Source organism: Beta vulgaris, chromosome 3 (genome assembly GCF_026745355.1).
Source record: "Beta vulgaris subsp. vulgaris cultivar EL10 chromosome 3, EL10.2, whole genome shotgun sequence".
Classification (NCBI taxonomy): domain Eukaryota; kingdom Viridiplantae; phylum Streptophyta; class Magnoliopsida; order Caryophyllales; family Amaranthaceae; genus Beta; species Beta vulgaris.
This window is the reverse complement of record NC_079204.1, coordinates 51,355,955-51,375,583: the sequence shown is the minus strand read 5'-3', so window position 1 is coordinate 51,375,583 and position 19,629 is coordinate 51,355,955. Positions and strand designations below refer to the sequence as shown.

The 19,629-nt window shown below is 37.0% G+C and overlaps 4 protein-coding genes and 1 pseudogene across 4 annotated transcripts; 1 reads left to right on the top strand and 4 right to left on the bottom strand.

Moving 5' to 3' along the window:
* The first annotated feature begins 2,024 nt into the window (after window positions 1–2,024).
* LOC104889384 (protein FATTY ACID EXPORT 7) lies at window positions 2,025–4,079 on the top strand. Its single transcript, XM_019248685.3, has 3 exons — window positions 2,025–2,175; window positions 2,911–2,990; window positions 3,480–4,079. Exons 2-3 carry the CDS (start codon window positions 2,985–2,987, stop codon window positions 3,837–3,839), a joined length of 366 nt encoding a protein of 121 aa, XP_019104230.1. The 5' UTR covers window positions 2,025–2,175; window positions 2,911–2,984; the 3' UTR covers window positions 3,840–4,079.
* Window positions 4,080–4,882: 803 nt separating this feature from the next.
* Window positions 4,883–6,685, bottom strand: LOC104889383 (zeatin O-glucosyltransferase). Its single transcript, XM_010674586.3, has one exon. The coding sequence runs from the start codon at window positions 6,639–6,641 to the stop codon at window positions 5,217–5,219; it is 1,425 nt and encodes a 474-aa protein (XP_010672888.1). The 5' UTR covers window positions 6,642–6,685; the 3' UTR covers window positions 4,883–5,216.
* Window positions 6,686–8,665: 1,980 nt separating this feature from the next.
* Window positions 8,666–10,330, bottom strand: LOC104889583 (zeatin O-glucosyltransferase). The gene has a single exon (XM_010674840.2). It carries the CDS (start codon window positions 10,227–10,229, stop codon window positions 8,805–8,807), a length of 1,425 nt encoding a protein of 474 aa, XP_010673142.2. The 5' UTR covers window positions 10,230–10,330; the 3' UTR covers window positions 8,666–8,804.
* Window positions 10,331–11,783: 1,453 nt separating this feature from the next.
* Window positions 11,784–13,725, bottom strand: LOC104889582 (zeatin O-glucosyltransferase). The gene has a single exon (XM_010674838.3). It carries the CDS (start codon window positions 13,594–13,596, stop codon window positions 12,172–12,174), a length of 1,425 nt encoding a protein of 474 aa, XP_010673140.2. The 5' UTR covers window positions 13,597–13,725; the 3' UTR covers window positions 11,784–12,171.
* A 3,189-nt stretch (window positions 13,726–16,914) lies between these two features.
* LOC125496106 (zeatin O-glucosyltransferase-like) lies at window positions 16,915–18,886 on the bottom strand (annotated as a pseudogene).
* Between the last annotated feature and the right edge of the window lie 743 nt (window positions 18,887–19,629).

The window sequence follows — 19,629 nt, the reverse complement described above, 5'->3', positions numbered from 1 at the left end:
GAGGTGAACACTGTGCCATGCGTTGTCTTCGCCGTTCTGGAACTCAACAAATGGGCCCACCGGCGGCGAGTCTCCGACGTCGGTGAGGGTGGGTTTTTTTGCTGCGTTTTTTGAGTCCCATTTTTTTGGGTTGTTATGGAGGAGAGAGAATGTGGGAAAGTTAGGGGTTTTGGGGAGGTGAAAAGTGTTGGGAAAATGGTGATGATTGAGCTTTGTGAAGGGCCAAAGGAGAGGGTGTTTTGAGGTCACTGGGTCAGCCCGTCTGACAGTAAGTATTTGGTCAGACGGTCTGACCCAATACTTTCACTTTAATATATTGATAAATCAAATTTTGCAATTGTCCTAATTTGCTATTGATTGTCTTATATTCTTATTTTAAACAGACATTAGACAAAAACAATAGGTTCTATTTACCATGAACAATATGTTTTTGTTACCTAAAATATGTGTTCTTTTATTTTTAATTGTATATTCATATACTAATGTGTTTCTTTTTCAAATAAAATAAAATATTAACAATAATAATAATTATTATTAAAAGTTGTGCATAGTAATAAAATGATAGTAATGCGAGTAATAAAATACAAAGTAATAATAATATTAGTTATATGTTTTATAAAAGATAAGTTCTGATCAGATTAAATAAGTTCAGATCATATCAGATCAAATACAAAAAAAAAGTTCACATCAAATAAGTTCAGATCAATCTCTATTATATAAGTCAAGGAGGAGCTATGGTGTCCTCCAATGAAATATCTTTTTTATTCTTAGCTAAATATATATACTTAATTGAATATTTAGATTTTATACAATTATAACCTTTCCTAAATTAAAGACAGGTTAAAAATTTCAATAATAAACTTGCCATAATGAGAAAAATGGTTACTCAATAATTAAAAAAAATAACAAATTTAATTTGACTATAAAACTTTATATCTAAGGGGCCAAGGGGGTGTTTGGTTCAAAGAAATAAGGTATAAGGTATGAGTTTAGAATGACTAAAACCTATACCTAGTGTTTGTTTGCAAAATTTTAAATTTCTAAACCCATGCCTCAAACCCATAAGGTATGGGGTTTAGAAATCCAAGAGGGGAGGTGGGTATGACTCATACCAAATAAACTAGAGATGGCCAACAGTGCGGGCCAATCCATCCCATCCAGCCCAGCCCACCTCGTGGGCCGTGTAGGCCGGGCCAGTAAAAAGCCCGGTCCAGTCCAGCTCGAATTGTGAAATTGGTGGGTGGACCGTGGGCCAAATTTCTTGAGCCCAACCCACTAAAGCCCACTACTAAAACCATCAGCCCGGAACATGAAACCGGTCCAACCCGACCCATGAACCAGACCAGCCCAATCCAAGTAAATATTGAACCAAATTGTGTATATTTTAATCAAATTGTATATATTTTAATCAAATTGCATATATTATAATTCAATCAAATTAAAAAATAATCAAATTATTCATCTATATTAATATTTGTATATATTTTTAATTCATTTTAAAGATTTTATGTAACAATAGTTAATAATTTCAATGTGTAAATAATTTTGAAAAAAAATTTCTCATGTCGGCCCGTCAGCCCGGTCCAGCCCACCAGACCCACGAACCGTGAAAACCGGTAACAGACCGGTGTGGGCCAAGATTTTTTAGTCCGCCGACCAGCCCGCCCAACCCATGAATTTCATGGTCCGGTCCTGGGCCGTGAAATCTCACCCCAACCCACTACGGCCCGCGGTCCGGCCCGCCCAACCCGCACCAGTGGCCATCACTATACCAAACCTTCAAGTATTAAAATAAAAGGAAAACGTTCATTCCAAGATAAATCCAAACACATGGAATAAAGTATCAAGTTCCAGCCCAATACCATTCCGGTTTCATTCCTTATTTCAAACCTATACCACTTCGTGAACCAAACGCCTCCTAAATATTTATCTCAATTTCTTAAAATTTTATAGATTACTGTAATTTGTATAACAATAATTATAAATTACACCCCTATAAAGTCATTGGTCAATCAGGCTAGACACAGTGGTAATCGCAGTAGTGTATTTTTCTAGACGGTAAAAGGTAACAACTAACAAGGGAAGTTTGTGAATTTTCCATCCCCTTCATGGCTTCATGCTTCATTTGACGAAACAAACAGGACTACAGGAGTGTCTACCAAACGCAACTAGCAAGTGAGTATTTCTCCGCCAATTCTGCTTGCCATTTTTGGACTCTTTTTCCACTTTCATATTATTTCTAATCGTTTTTGCTTCTCTAGTTGGGTTTTTGTCATTAGTTTGATTAATTATTCGCTTAAATTACTTTCCAAGGAACACTTAGGTTTCTTTGTTTAGTTTTTTTTATATGTCATCTGCTGTATTTTTTTTTTTTTGAAGTTCTTTTAATTTTTTTTTTCTGCTTTTTGAGAGTGGAATTGAAAATCTGGGTGAAACTAGAATTTTAGTGCTAAATATGTATTGTAAAGACCTTGATAATGGCTTTTATAGATGAAACTAGAACTCCCTTAATTTAGGTTGGCGATAATTTAGATTTTTTGGTAGTGAAATAGTAAGATAAATTGATGATGATTACTAACACTAATATTGATTTGGAGAACCAAATTTGAGGATTATATGATTGGGTATTTTAGTTTCTCATTATTGCTAAAAGATCCAATTTTGCAACATGTCACTGGTTCCATCTGAAATCAAGAGTCACCTACTTGTGTTGATAGTGTAATTCGAACTAGTAATGTGATAACTAAATCCAGATAGAGGTAGTAGATAATTTGTATTAGGTCCAGCTTGTATTGGTTAAAAGCCTTATTTCCCTTTTGATTACATAGCCCGTTTTACAAGGCAATGATGATCTTACTGTCAAACTACCATATTCCGTAGCTGAGATGTTCTGTTTCTCTTTTTTCATAGTTCATATGGAGGTTATTTCCGAGATTTGTTGGAGATGGGTGCGGTAACATTCTTATGCAGCAGCTTTCTGCTAGATGTTGGTGGGTTTATTTTGAAACTTTTGAATAGGGAGCTAACAGAAATCTTTGTGTTAAGAGGTCATATTAAGAGAAAATGCATACCTCCTATTATCTTTTTATTGTTTTCATCCTTATCAAACTTGGGTTATACGCGTACTTCTCATTTGGAAAAAATAGAGTAGGAGCCTATTCTCCCCAAATTATTTTCATTTCATTTCAGTTCAATTCAATTTAATTCAATTCAGTTCAGCTCTGACAATACTTTTACGCTCACATATCACTATTCATTTAAGTTAACATGCCCTAAGTAGAGAATGGAATGTGGAAGATATTTTTTTTTTTTTTTTTTTAAATTGAACTAATCATACGAGCTACTAGTTTTATAGAGTGTTTGTAAAGGTTCTTAATTATTCTGAATGTTCATGACATTATCTTTCAATCTAAGTCCTCCTATCATCAGTCGTTTAGGCAAGGAACTGATTCATTTATGTTTGTTTTTGGTCATTGCAGATTGCTCTACTGTTAATTTCAAGGAAGAATATGGACTTGTCAACATCCCAGAAATTTACTCTTGGCTATGCTACCCTTGTTGGAGTTGGCGGAGTTATGGGTTATATGAAGAGAGGCAGCCTTATGTCCCTTGGGGCCGGTGGTGTATCATCTGCTCTACTGTACTATGTTTACACAGAACTTCCAAACAAGCCGGCTTTTGCCTCATCACTTGGGGTTGGGGTATCTACAATGTTACTCGGATCAATGGGTTATCGTTTCCTAAAGACGAAAAAGGTGTTTCCTGCTGGAGTTGTTGCTCTTCTTTCTCTTGGAATGACTGGTGGATATCTACACGGGATGCTCAAAAGTCAGCACTAGAGACAACAGTATGGTTTTTGTTGGAACTTCGGTGTGAACTTATTTCCCTCTGACAGTACGAGTATGTATGTTGATCTTACTCATCTGGATATGGGGTTCTAGTATGATATTTACTTTATAACATGGATGTCTGAAACTGAATCATATAGAGCTAGTGAGCTACTGAAGGCAATTGTATGTCAACTTCCATTTATGTTTACCCTTTATAGTCATATTACATATATACAGTTCTTTTCTTCACTTCATGGCTTGCAGAACTCAGAAATTGTGCGGTATTAGGACACACCTAACCTCTAGTGAAATCCAATAGTTCTCTAGGAGGTCTAGGACCAAAATTCACTTTTGTAGTAGAGGATGCTTCCTATAAATATAGACACGTAAAACTTCTTCATAAGGTATGTAGAATTAGCAGTGTCTTTTCAGGTTGCTACTTCCATTACACTCCAATATGTTTTCGTTATGAGAACTCTCAACTACATTGAGCATTTGAGTCCAATTTAAAAAGCATATATATAGGCAATTAGTTAAATTGTGTAACTTGTGCACTTATTTTGATGCATCATAAATGACCATCTGCTTTCATATTTGTTAATCCTGACTGAAGATCACCCAGATACATTTTTCCATTGCTCCTGCTATGCCCCTTAATGTCCGCCCTCCCAAGAATCATGTCTTCCTTGCTTCTTCTAACTGTTTGTCTTTTGTGTATTAGAAATTTAGTTATTTTAGGTTATTGCGATCTTAATTGAACGTGTTCTGTCGATTTTATAGCTGATACTACCTCTTGCCTCCGCGACCTGAAACAAGTCCTTCATTTGAATTCACTTATGAGCACCTGTCGCGGCTTGATTCTGAGCTTATGTTGATAGACAATGGTGATAATGATTGCAATAATATGATTTTCGGATGTCCTCGTTGATAATTGTTGCTTTTCAAGATGCGATATGACATTTCAACCTATTATGGATTTATGAAATGCCAAATAATCTATTAATGATAGCTTTTACTTGCTTACGCTTATTTAACTTCATATACAAGGTTAATGAAATGTGTCAATTGCCAAAGTAAGGATCAATGTCTTTACTGTATGGCTGTGGTATTATTCAGATTAACGTATGACATTGGCATTATACTATTATCATAAAATAACACATACAACATGGCTTTTCACAGTTCCAACTTTGTAAAAAGGTATGGCCTCTGGCTTTTCGCTGTTCCAACTTTGTAAATCCTGCTGTATATGAATTCAACATGTTTGATATTCCTTGTTTCCTGATTCCAATGCTATAGGTCGTGTTTTACTTCTTTGAAGCATGTTATTGCTATCTAAGCATACTGATTTTAGCTGAGTCCATTAGGGGACATCCCTAGTAATAATCATCTGGTGATGTGAGCAATGAAGTCATCCATTTCTAACCGAGCAGTACCACCTTTAGCAACTGACCCTTGAACAGCATCACCTAGCTCTGCAGCTCTTTTCCTCATTTCATTTCCTTCCTTTGTATCCATCAATGTTTTGACTGTGTTCTCTATAGTAGTTGATGTTACCAGTTGAGCACGGTGTGCCCAATCCCTCACCAGTGTACCGATTCTTAGAACCTCTGTTACCAAGATGGCGTTCCTTGGCTGGTCAGAATGCATAGGCCATGCTGCTATTGGCACTCCCATGCTGATACTCTCAATGCATGAGTTCCACCCACAATGACTCATGAACCCACCTGTTGCTGGATGAGCTAGAATTTCTAACTGGGGTGCCCAGTCTCTTTCTACAATCCCTCTGTCCTTCAGTCTCTCTTCATACCCTTGTGGTACTTGAGGCTTTCTTGCTTCACCTTCTGCAAAAATATCTCCTGTATCAGAGTTTCTAAGCACCCATACAAACTTCTGCCCACTTCTTTCCAACCCTATTGCCAATTCCCTGATCTGCTCATCACTCAGTGATGTGGACGATCCAAAAGATACATATATCACAGAACCTTGCTCTTGTTGGTCCAGCCATTCTAGGCATTGGTGTCTCTGTCTTCCACTTTTGCTTTTGATATCCACTGGGTTAAATGGTCCCAGTACAAAGTGTTTCATATCAGCATTTGTTGATAGCTTCTCCAACAGTTGAACATATCTGCCTTCTATCGGTCTGGATGTATTGTAAATCCTTCCGGACTCTAACCCCAAAAATTTGAATTGATTAGCTACAAAGTTGTCAATCTCTGGTGGAGTGCACCCTTCATTTGAAGGAATACATTTTGGAATATCTTCTGAACCTAGCTGAAAAGGTTTCTCAGCTATGTTTTCCCAAGAACTTAAGAAAAGGGTAAAAGCAGAAATGGGCATCAAAGTATAGGATTCAGCGTTTGGGATGAATTTAACATCTTGGACGACGGAAGTTATTATAATATCATGAATGACAATAATTCTTTTGAACATACTTGAGAGTTGATGCAAGAGTTCAGAAACAGGCTGACGAAGATGCGTAGCAGCTTCGAAAAGTGGATAGAAGTGCGCTGGAAAAGGAATACAATGGCCAGGGTTTGGAGGAGGTGAGGTGCTGTTATGTGGAGCCAAAGGAGGGAGAGGGAAGTCATGGAAATGAATTCTTGTCATACTTTCTGCGTCCCAACCATGGAGACGGAGCTTTGCTTGGTTATTGTGAGTCGCGGATCCAGCAAAATGAACTGGTATCCCATAGGAAGTAATGAGTTGAGAAAGATGGAGGAGTTGGTTTAGATGGCCTTGTGCTGGAAGTGGTACCATCACCACTGCCACTGGAGGAAGTTGATTTAGGTTGCAATTTTGGCTTTCCATTTTGGCTACAACTATTGTGTGGGTCTGATTTTTTTTAGAACTGGGGGATTCGTTTATAATACTTGACAGCCTTGCAGTGCACACAAAGAAATTTGTCTTGACGTTTTCAACGCCAATCAGGGAGTCAGAGTTCCTTGTCAGTTTTCACAATTGGGTCTATTAGTGCTTTGAGTTTTGACCACTTGCATGCAAGTTGTATCAGACTACTTTTTCCTCCACAAAACAGTTCCAGTATTGGTGTTTTTTTTATAAGTCTGGTTTTCATGTACTCCATTTAATAGAAAGTAACTAGTTATTAGGTCTTATGTCTCGGGTAAGAAAAAAATTCATTTATTAATATAATATTTTATTATAATAACACTAAATACAACTTAACCTAGTGGTTAGACTTTATTATACGTACTTGAGGTCTCGGGATCAAACCCTATGCAATTTCTAAATTTTTTATTATACATGGATTACATGAACTAAAATTCCCTATGGAGAGCGCCACGTGGCACATTTTCTTGTTTATGCACGCCTTTTAATATATTTGTATAGATAGATATTTATATTTAGAATAATTAAGTGGAATATAATTGCTAGTGATGTGTGCGTAATTGCTTGCTTCAGAGGACCGACATTGGTGCTCTCCAAGGAGAGAGAAAATGGAGACTAATTGAGTACTATGTGACGCTTCCTCGTACTTTGCTTGCTAGAACAATTGCCATTCCTAATGACGTGCTAATGGTTCAAGAAATTGGTGTGATCCATCTTATCATCGAAGGTGATAATCTAACATCTTTTGAGTAGTACTATGGAGTATCAATACTCTTAGAGCATCCAACTATAGTTGACAATGTTTGTCATATCATCTCTATTTCTAAGTTAGTTTTTACATCACTCACGAGTCACGTCTACCAAGAGTATGTCTAATTAAATTGCGAAAGGACTTTCACAGCTTGGTCATATATTGCAAGCATAACACAAGCATTGATGTAATGATGTTTATTTCAAATATGGATATGTTTCTTCTGAAATCCTGAATTATCTTTAAGCGAATTTAAACTACACTAAAAATAGTACAATGAAATTGTAACTTGAATTGAAATCGATCCAAACTAAACGACTGACCCAAAAATGTACTGCCCCTTAATTCACTGCAGTAGTTGGCTCTGAATTTTGGTCATCACCAAGACTCCATGAATGATGAATCACCTGCCAAAATTTTAATATATATCTGATTTTTATTTATGGATATCTCTGTTGTGTTTATTTAGGTGAATAACCAAATGGGGTGATTGAAAAGTTCAAACATAGATTGGTGGTTGATTCAATTTTTTATTCTTGTAGATAATTTTGGACTTTTTGGGCAACTAATTTGACCAAGTACTGTTAATTATTATGCTGATTTGATCATTGCTTTAGTGATTTCTTCTATTTTGTTGTTAGTTGTTACTAGATAAAAGGTAGACAATGAAAGGTGTTCTGAATTTGTGATGCTATTGTTGAATGCTAACAGCATAGAAAAAGGAGCTGGAGAAAGTGGAAAGAGCTCTAATCAAAGGTGAATGAGAACATAAGGATAGGAGTTAGCTCAAGTGGGTAGAGCGCTCCCCCTTGGCCCCTGAAGTCAGGGGTTCGATCCTTACTTCCAGCATTATATTGGGGTATTCCTTAGCATGCTATGCATGCCTTACCAGCCAATGTATTGGTGTTTCCTACAGGCTAGTAGCCTGGTAGGGGTTAGCCCTTGGGCTAACTTAATTTCCTAATAAAAAAAAAAAGGTGAATGAGAACATTGCAATCCCTTAGAAAAAGAAAGGTGTTGGGTTAGTACGAAAACCACGGGTTAGCAGAGGAAGAAGTGAAGGGGGTTCACAAGGGGTGGTCAGATGGTTCGACGACGGTGAGTGCTTTAGTGGTGGGAATAGTGGCTGCAGCTAGTTTTCTAGGTCCGAGCGAGGCGACACGACTTATGAGTACGAAAAGAGTGAAGAAAGAAAATTTTACATGTTTAACAACAGGTAATAGGTTGCCTAGGATTAATTTAGGAAGACTCTTCCAAACTTGGGATTATTTATAAATAAATGAAACTTCAGATTGACAATGGAAGACACAACAATTTGGGATTAATGGTATCAATTTTTCTAAAGAACAAAAAAAAAAAAAAACAAGGTTGCATTATTCAGACATATGGGCAATAAAAGAGTCCCTCTCTAAACAACACACACCACCTTCAGCAACTGATCCTCTAACACTTTCACCCAACTCTGCAGCCCTTTTCATCATCTCTTTTCCTTCTTCTGATGCCATCAATGTCTTCACCACATTCTCTATAGTACTTGATTTCACAATCTCGCCACGGTGTGCCCAATCTCTCACCAATATACCAACTCTAAGCACCTCGCTCAGCAAAGCTGCATTTCTTGGCTGATCAGAATGCATTGGCCATGCTGCAATAGGCACTCCCATACTTAAACTTTCCATACATGAATTCCATCCACAATGACTCATAAACCCGCCAGTCGATGGATGTGCTAATATTTCAAGCTGTGGTGCCCAATCTCTCACTACCATTCCCCTGTCTCTCACTCTATCTTCATACCCTTCTGGAAGTTGAGCCTTTCTGAATTTATCAGCTTCTTCAAAAATATTAGTCCGGTCTGCACTACGGAGCACCCATATAAACTTCACCTTGCTTGTTTCCAACCCATTTGCCAGCTCTTCAATCTGATCATCTGTCAAAGATGTTGTTGACCCAAAAGACACATAAATTACTGAGCCTTTCTCTTGTTCATCTAGCCATTTCAGACATTGATGTCTGTTTTCACCGTTTTCGTTTTTGATATGCACCGGATGAAACGGTCCTAATGCAAAGTGTTTTATCCGTGACTTAGTTGAAGATAACTTCTCCAGCAAAGTGACATATCTGCCATCTATAGCTCTAGAGGTGTTGTAAATCCACCCTGATTCGAACCCAAGACATTGTACTTGATTAATTGCAAACTCCACCATTTCTTTCGTTGCACACCCTTCACCAGTAGGAATATTTTCTGGGATATCTTTTGAATCTAGCTGAAACGGTTTAACTTCCTCAGGTATGCTTTCCCATGTGTCTGCAAACATGGTAAAGGCTGAAGTCGGAACAAAGGTAAAGACTTTAGCATTTGGGATGAGCTTCACATCTTGAATCACATAAGCCATAATAATATCATGAATGACGACCACTCGACTGAAGTTTTGCGAGAGTTGGTGCAAGAGTTGAGATACGGGTTCCCTAAGATGGGTAGATGACGCCTGAAAGAGTGCGGTTAAGTGATTAGGGAAAGGGACAGAGGTGTCTATACTTGGAGGGGGTGAGTGGTAAGGAGGGAGTTGGAAGTCATGGAAATGGATTTTGGCTAAACTTTGTGAGTCCCAACCATGGAGACGGAGCTTCGCTTGGCGGTTGTGCGTGGTTGAGCCGGCGTAATGGACAGGTATGCCGTAGGAGGTGATGAGGTGAGAGAGGTGGAGGAGTTGGTTTAGATGGCCTTGTGCTGGAAGTGGTACCATCACTACTGCCACTTGGGGAAGTTGTTTTAGGTTGTTAGTCTGGCTTATCATATTTGGTCGTTAACTTGTTGGTGGGATTGTGATATTTTTGGAACTGGAAGATTCTAGTTTATATTGGCGGCCTTGGAGTGCACAAAAAGAAAAAACTTTATCTACCCACCGGGTAATCTATCCACTAGAGATTGACATTAATCATAAGTGGAGTCCAACTCAGCAGATTTATTTATTCTTTAATTGTTTATTTTTAATGGATAGTTTATCCAGTGGGTAGATGTAGTAGATGTAGCAATCTCCGCACAAAAAGGATTTTGTCTTGACATTTTCAAAGGCAATCATTGAGTCAGATTTTCTTGACACAATTTGATTTGACCACTTGCGTGCAATAAAGTTGTGCCAGACTACTTTTGTCTCTATAAAAGAATTACAGACTTCAAGTCTGAATATAGTAATGGCTAGTGATGTGTGCGTAATTGCTTGCCTCATCCACCCTTACTTGGAAAGAAAGCAGTGAAACAAATAGGGGGCTAATTGAATACCATGTGATGCTTCCTCGTGAACAAGATCATTTTCAATTTTATATGTCCGTCAATGTTGGGTTCTACGCAAGGTTGTCTTAAATAATCAAGGTGATATCTGATATGTGAATAGTGAGATATGATGATGGTATCTTGTGTAATTTTGGGATGAACTATGGGTATTTTCTGGATTTTAAAAAAAAGGGTGGTGTTTGGTGGCTATGTTACTCTGAGTATCTATTCGGATACGAGTGTTCAAGTGTCCGACTCGGCTATTTTGTAGAAAAAAGTCAAGTTTTTAGTTAAAAATGAAGTATTCAAGTAAAATGTCGTGTCAGACACAACACGACACGACACCCCACTTTTGAGGTAAATGAAGGTGTTGGAGTAACACTGTTTGGTGGTAACTTTCTAAGTTTTTTTCACTAACATTTTGATATGCACTATTCACAAATCATAGTGATTATTTGTTACTCTCGGATTCATGCCTTCATGAAGTACTTGATTAGTGAACTATGCTTAAGTGAATGATACAGTAAATATATATTTCTAGCAGAAGTTTGCTTCTGCTCTTACCTCATAGGGTTGCTTCCTTAAAAGAGTAGGAAAGATGCCAATATATCTATTACTCATGTTGCTGGGATTTGGGAAGAGTCGATTTGCGAGACTAAAGGTTCGGTAATCCCGTGACAATCATCAGATTGCAGCTAGCTTGCTTAATAGGGAGATCATAACAAAAACCCTTTTTGCTTACTGGTGAACCCCTCAAATAATTCTAATATCCGGCAACAAGCTGAGTGAAGGTCTTATTCTCATCTTATTATTTGCGTTATGCCACTCTTCGTACTAGCATCCTGTTGAGGCTTAGTGATTCAGAGTCTTCAAGAAGCGCAGCGAGGTTTTTGGTATTGAGGCAGGACTGAAGCGAACATTTGGACTTCTTTTGGTGATAAACTAGCTAAAATGGCTGCCTAGTATGTTTCATAACGGCCCTTGCTACGAAACAAATGTGTTTCCAAGAAGTCATGATTAGTTGATGTATCTTCAACTTGGTCTGTTTTGAGTCATCTTAGAACTTTCTAGTATGAGATTATGCAAACTAGTACAGTTTTGATGAGCAAGATGGGTATGCAACTTTTTGTTACATGTATTAAACAATGCTTAACACAACAGAACATGTGAAGTTGTGAATACAATATCCGATACAAATAGCTTTATAAAGGACAAACAAAACATGTGAAGTTGTGACATACAATATTTGATACATAACAACCGGGTTGCTTTCTATGATGAGTAGACTCGGATAGCTTAATGAAGGATAGACACAAGACAGAATTCTGAAAGTAATGAAAGGCACAGAGAGGCACAGCACAACTGGGTTTTTGAGCCTTCTGGAGAGAAAGCAACTGAGATCTGCAGTGATCGAGTCCTTTTGTATGTGGAAGTCCTGAAGGGGAATTGTCCATTACTGACGTACATCATCTGGTGATATGAGACATAAAAGAATCCATTTCTAAGCGAGAAACACCATCTTTGCCAACTGATGCTCGAACAGCATCACCCAGTTCTATAGCCCTTTCCTGCATCGCCTTTCCTTCTTCTGACGCCAACAATCTTCTCAATACATTCTCTATAGTAGTGGACATCACTAGTTTAGCACGGTCTGTCCAATCCCTCACCAATGTACCAATTCTTAGCACCTCTGTCACCAAAACGGCATTCCTTGGTTGGTCTGAATGCATAGGCCATGCTGCCATTGGCACTCCCATGCTAATGCTCTCCATGCACGAGTTCCATCCACAGTGACTCATGAACCCACCTGTGGATGGATGTGCTAAAATCTGTAATTGGGGTGCCCAGTCTCTTATCACTATTCCCCTGTCTTTCACTCTCTCTTCATACACTTCAGGCAGCTGAGGATTTCTCACTTCAGTGCCTCTGAGAGCATCAGCTGTATCAGCCCTTCTAAGCACCCATATAAACTTTTGCTGACTTCTTTCCAATCCTAGTGCCAACTCCGTGATCTGCTCATCTGTCATTGAGGTTGTTGATCCAAAGGAGATGTATATCACTGAACCTACTTCTTGTTTGTCTAGCCATAGTAGGCATGTATGTCTATCTTTCTCGCTTTTGCTTTTCGTTTCCACTGGATTCAATGGTCCAACAGCAAAGTGCTTTGCCTCAGCATTCTTCGATAGCTTCTGCAGCAGTTCGACATATCTACCCTCTATCAGCCTAGACGTGTTGTAAAGCATTCCTGCCTGAAACCCAAGTAGTTTATGTAAATTGGCTATGAAGCTGAAAACCAGCGGCGTCAAGCACCCTTCATTTGAGGGAATGCATCGTGGGATCTCTAAATCTAGCTGAAAAGGTTTCTCAGGTATTCCTTCCCAGATATTTAAGAAAATGGACAAGGCAGAGAAGGGACGGAAGGCATATGATTCAGCATTTTGGATGAGTTTTACATCTTGGATTACGTAAGCCATCAGACTATCAAATATAACAACAATTCTCTTGAACTTAGTAGAGAGTCCTTGCAAGAGTAAGGAAACAGGTTGACGGAGATGCTTAGAAGCATCGAAAAGTGGTTCAAGTTCCCTAGGGAAAAGGATAGAAGGGTCGGGGTTGGGAGGGGGTGAGCTATAAATAGGGAGTTGGAAGTCATGAAAATGAATTTTGTCTAAAATTTCAGTGTCCCAACCATGAAGTCGGAGCTTCGCTTGATGGTTGTCGGTAGCTGAACCGGCATAATAAACCGGTATGTTGTACGAGATTATGAGATGAGAGAGATGGAGGAGCTGGTTCAGATGGCCTTGCGCTGGAAATGGTACCATCACCACTGCCACTTGAGGGTGTTCTAAGCCATTTTGGTTGCCATTTTTGTTGCAACATTGGCCTTCCATTTTGGGGTTGTTCTTACTACTTTGGCAAAGAATTGTGATTTATAAACTATCTTTTTAACGAATAGAAACTCATTTACATTGAATATTTGGAGTACGACGTGATACCACCTCAATTTTGATCTCAATAGATACGTCGTGGCCCCAATTTTAGGGTCAACTTGAGGCCATCTGAGTGTCATTACCTCATTATTCTTCTGATCAAGCGTCTGATAGCCTGGCAGTGTAACACTCACATGCTCAATTCTTATAAAAACGTTGATTTAATAAAATTGTTACGTGTAATAATCTTTGACTTATATAATGAGAGTCTGAGAGATTGCTTAAGATTATACTGAATCAAGAAACACTATTAAACTTTGATTTAATAAAATTGTTACCTGTAATAATCTTTGACTTATATAATGACAGATTCGTTAAGATTATACCAAAATAACCATCCTCAATGGCTCTGTTTGGGGAGACATTTTAGGTGCCTAAAATGATAAGTTGCTAAAACTTTTAGGTGCTAAAATGATTTAGGTGTGTTTGGGAAATAACTAAAATAAAATTTCAGTTCCTAAAATGACTGATTTTGACAAGGTAAAAATTATAACGTTTGAAAATCAGGTATCTGAAATCAGGTACCTAAAATCTTGGAATATAACGTTAATTAGAGAAAATATACGGCTCAACCGGAATTCTCTCTCATACTTTCTTGTCTTCTCTACTGGCTGTTGACTTCATCAATGTACTGCATCCCTTTTCAAGTTTCTGCATCAGGTATCTCCAATTTCATTCATCTCCTTGGAATCTCTGTTTTTTTTAATGATTTTGGTTTATCTTCCCAAAATAAGCTTCATTCATTTGTTGTTTGGCAGCAACACATAAGTTTCCTATACCTTCGTCTAGTTAGGCTTCCATAACCCATTTGATGTAGGATGCACTAGATCTCTCTCTCTATCTCTTAATTGATTTTCTTATACTTATATTACTTCCAGTCTTCCACACCATCTACCAAAATGCCGACACTCCTTAAGAAAGCTTATTAAGATGTTTGCCCAAACCTAACACGATATCTATTTTTGAATGATTTTGGTTTATAATTAAAGGAGAGAAAGAATAAACTTCCAATGTATATAAGCATTGGTGAATATAAAACAATGTTTTGTGGTTTGTGATGTTTGTAACTTGGGAATCATAAGGATGCAATTGTCTTCACTTCGAAAGATTTGAATTTTTATTTTTGGTTCTTGGATTTTTTTTTTTAATAGACGCCATCAAATGATAAAAAAGAGGGGAATTTCATATGGACAGATGATGACATGATAGCTTTTTGTGAAATTTTGATCGCCTTGTTTGATGAAAAAGTAAAAGGACGTGCAATTAAGTGGGTATTAGTTCATGATAAGTTTGAGAAAAGAATTAAACCGAAATGTCCAATAAAAAGTATGAAGAATAAGTATGATTGGATGAGGAGAGATTGGCAGCTTGTTTTTTGAATAGATTTAATTTGTATAAGTTAAATTTATAATACTACCTTTGCATTTTGTAGGAGAAACCTGAAGTAAAAAAGTTTCAAAATAAAGGAGTAGATCCCGAGATATATGAAATAGGGTGTATCAAGATGGATATGCTACTTGTGAATATGGATATGCTACTGAAATAAATTAGTGTTGAAATATATATAATAAAAGAATTACAAAATCTAATTAATTAATTAACTTATGCAACAAGTTCTGCCAAACAGTTAAACTAATCAGCTACCTTATCAGTTTCAGCACCTTATCAGTTTCAGCTATACCTTATCAGTTTCAGCTACCTTATCAGTTTCAGCTACGTTTCAGGTAGTATTGCCAAACAGAGCCAATAACTCAATTTATAACTCATTTTGAGTGGAGATTTCTTGATATTTTTATAATGTTTTTTGTGTTTTGAGATGTCCAACAACATTTTTCTGAACAGAACAGCCCAAAATACTTTCTGAATTTTTTTTCAAGTGCAACACGTTGACTCTTGTACTACTAGAATTTTTTGCACGCGATGTATGCTTGAATTTTTTTTCGAAACAGAAACTCGATTTTCTTCGGCATAAGAGTCAAAATTTGAAATTTAGACATACAAAGTATAATTGTTTTTAGTTGCAAAATTTGATTGGTTTAGTTTCTGTCACTTAAGTCTCTCACCATTCTTTTTGTTTTTTTTTTTACTTTTCAAAGTTAAATTCTATGAACAAAATAAAATTTTATTGAATTTATTTATGATTTCTAATATTATAATTTTTTAGTTGATTTTTGAATTAAGTATAGTACTTCATAAATTATAAAAAAAGTGGACACTTTGATTTCAAGTCAATTTTTTCATAGGTAGTAGTTTGTGAGTGATTGTTACAATTTTATTTTTGGTATTTTTGTTTGAAGCCCCATTTGATTTGTAAGTGAATTTGTAATTTAGAATGGGAAGGGGGTAACATAGTCTCTTCATTTGGGGACACCATAGCTCCCCCCTTCTCTTATATAATAGAGATATGTTGTACTTTAATTCTTGAATGATATTTTACATAAACTTTTTACCTTGATAATTAATCGCTATTATATAATAGAAAAAGATAGGTCCAAATATATGTAAAATTTTTATTATATATAGGAAACACTATAAAAAAGTAAATAATTTTTTTCCTTGTCTAACTTCTAATTAAATTCTGATTTCACTACAAATACACCTCTATGTTTTATTATGGCCCACCATTAATTGTGAATGGTTCTTGAGAATAGTGATTTGCAAGTAATTTTTGTAAATGTTTTTGTATGTATTGACATTTTAGGTTATTAGTTTTAGTTTGTATGTTAATTTTAAGTTTTAATAACGTTTCTGATTATTTGAGTGATTTGCGTGATTTTCTCAATGTATGAGTGATTTGTAAAGTTTCTTCTTTTAAGTGATTTGTGAGTGAATGTTGTAAGGTAGTTTTCTTTGAGTGCCTATTTTGATTTTGACAATCCTTTTGTAATTTAGAAAGGGAAAGGGGGCAAAATAGGCATTTCAAAAAAGGACACCATTGCCCCCCTTCCCTTATATAATAGAGATTTACACACCTCACTATAATCGGAATTTTTTTACTAATATATAAAAACAAAAATGATAATTTAAAAGGTTGTTGGGTTTGTTTCGGTGAATATTTTCGTAATATCAACTTTTTATAAATTTTATTGATACATAATTAGAGATATTAATGGTTAAAGTTGTGCATTGACAAGTGTGAAAGTCAAACTGTTGCACTTGTTTAGAAACAGATGTTAGTAATATATACACGCGTCTTTTTCCTTTCTCTCGTAGACTCCCTTGCAAGCCGGATTTTTTGAATTTCATTTCTTAGTCAAATACAGAGAAGGCTATGAATAAGAAGGATCAAAGCGTATTATTTCAAAAGTTTTCTGAAAAAGTCCTGCTGAATAGAACTAATGAAAAAATAACCAACTCAAAACCCCGGGATCCTTAGATAGACAGAACACATAAAATTCTGGAAGTAGTGTGAGGCACAGGCGCACAGCAGAGTTGGGTTCTTGAGTCCTTTTGTATGTGGAAAATCATGCAGAAGAAGTGTCCATTACTAACGTACATCATCTGGTGATATGAGACATAAAAGAATCCATTTCTAAATGAGAAACACCATCTTCGGCAACTGATGCTCTAACAGCCTCACCTAGTCCTATAGCCCTTTTCTGCATCGCCTCTCCTTCCTCTGACGCCAACAATCTCCTCACAACATTCTCTATAGTAGTGGACATCACTAGTTTAGCACGGTCTGTCCAATCCCTCACCAATGTACCAATTCTTAGCACCTCTGTCACCAAAACGGCATTCCTTGGTTGGTCTGAATGCATAGGCCATGCTGCCATTGGCACTCCCATGCTAATGCCTCTCCATGCACGAGTTCCATCCACAGTGACTCATGAACCCACCTGTGGATGGATGTGCTAAAATCTGTAATTGGGGTGCCCAGTCTCTTATCACTATTCCCCTGTCTTTCACTCTCTCTTCATACACTTCAGGCAGCTGAGGATTTCTCACTTCAGTGCCTCTGAGAGCATCAGCTGTATCAGCCCTTCTAAGCACCCATATAAACTTTTGCCGACTTCTTTCCAATCCTAGTGCCAACTCCGTGATCTGCTCATCTGTCATTGAGGTTGTTGATCCAAAGGAGATGTATATCACTGAACCTACTTCTTGTTTGTCTAGCCATAGTAGGCATGTATGTCTATCTTTTTCGCTTTTGCTTTTCGTTTCCACTGGATTCAATGGTCCAACAGCAAAGTGCTTTGCCTCAGCATTCTTCGATAGCTTCTGCAGCAGTTCGACATATCTACCCTCTATCAGCCTAGATGTGTTGTAAATCATTCCTGCCTGAAACCCAAGTAGTTTATGTAAGTTGGCTATGAAGCTGAAAACCAGCGGCGTCAAGCACCCTTCATTTGAGGGAATGCATCTTGGGATCTCTAAATCTAGCTGAAAAGGTTTCTCAGGTATTCCTTCCCAGATATTTAAGAACATGGTAAAAGCAGAGACAGTAAAGAAGGAAAATGATTCAGCATTTTGGATGATTTTCACATCTTGGACTACGTAAGCCATCAGACTATCAAATATAACAACAATTCTCTTAAACTTAGTAGAGAGTTCTTGCAAGAGTAGGGAAACAGGTTGACGGAGATGCATAGAAGCATCGAAAAGTGGTTCAAGGTTTGTAGGGAAAAGGGTAGAAGCGTCGGGGTTGGGAGGTGGTGAGCTATAAAGAGGTAGTTGGAAGTCATGGAAATGGATATTGTCTAAACTTTCAGTGTCCCAACCATGGAGTCTGAGCTTTGCTTGATGGTTGTGGGTAGCGGAACCGGCATAATGAACTGGTATTCTGTAGGAGGTTATGAGATGAGACAGATGGAGGAGTTGGTTCAGATGGCCTTGTGCTGGAAATGGTACCATCACTACTACCACTTGAGGGTGTTCTAAGCTATTTTGGTTGCCACTTTCATTGCAATATTTACCTTCCATCTTGGGGGTTGTTCTTAGGAAGAAATGTGAGTTTTAGACTATCTTTTAATGATTAGAATTTTACACTGAATACTTGGAGTACACACACAGTAGTCTGTCTATGTTTTTTTTTAAGTAGTAGCAATGTGATACCGCCTCTATTTTGATCTCACTAGTTACGTCATGGCCTCAATTTTAGGGTAAACTTTGTCACCTTGATGCCACTTGAAGGTCATTTTGCTTCTTGTAGATCAAGCGTTTGATATCAGTGTAAGTACTCACATGCCCAATTATTATAAAAAGGTTGATTATATACTGAATTAAGAAATAATATTACTCTCTTCTTATAATATAGTGCTTGTACTTCCTCCCTTCCACAATAATACTAATATAGGTTATATAGTGCTTCATTTCCGTTTTAGGTGTCCCAAAATATACTGCTTGGTTGTATATTTAATCTCATACTCCCTCCGTCTCAAATTATAGTTCCCATTTCCCTTTTTTCACGGTAATTTATGCACGTAAAATCTAAGAGAGATAGTAAAGATTTTTTGTTTATTTAAATAAATGTAAAATGTTGTATGGGAAAAGATGATTTTAAGAGAGAGAGAGTGGACAATATTGGTGAAAGAGCATTAATTGTAACATTTTGGTTGAATAAACAAAGGAAAAAACAAATTTCAAGAAGAAAATAAATGATGGGACACGTTTTTTCTAGACAAATTACGGAAAAATGTGGAACTAAATATGGAAATGGGAACTATATTTTGGGATACCCAAAATGGAAATGGGAACTATATTTTGGGACGAAGGGAGTATATTTTTTTGTGATTTGCCTAGAATCGTGTCATCATTTTATTTACTTCTTGAAATTAGTTTTTTTTCTTTGTTTATTCAATCCAAGGGTTACATTTAATGTTCTTTCACTAATTATTCTCTATTCTCTCTCCTAAAATCACCTTTTTCCATGATTCTATTTACCTTAATTCCTGTGAATAAATGTAATCAAGCACTACATTATGGAACCCCAAG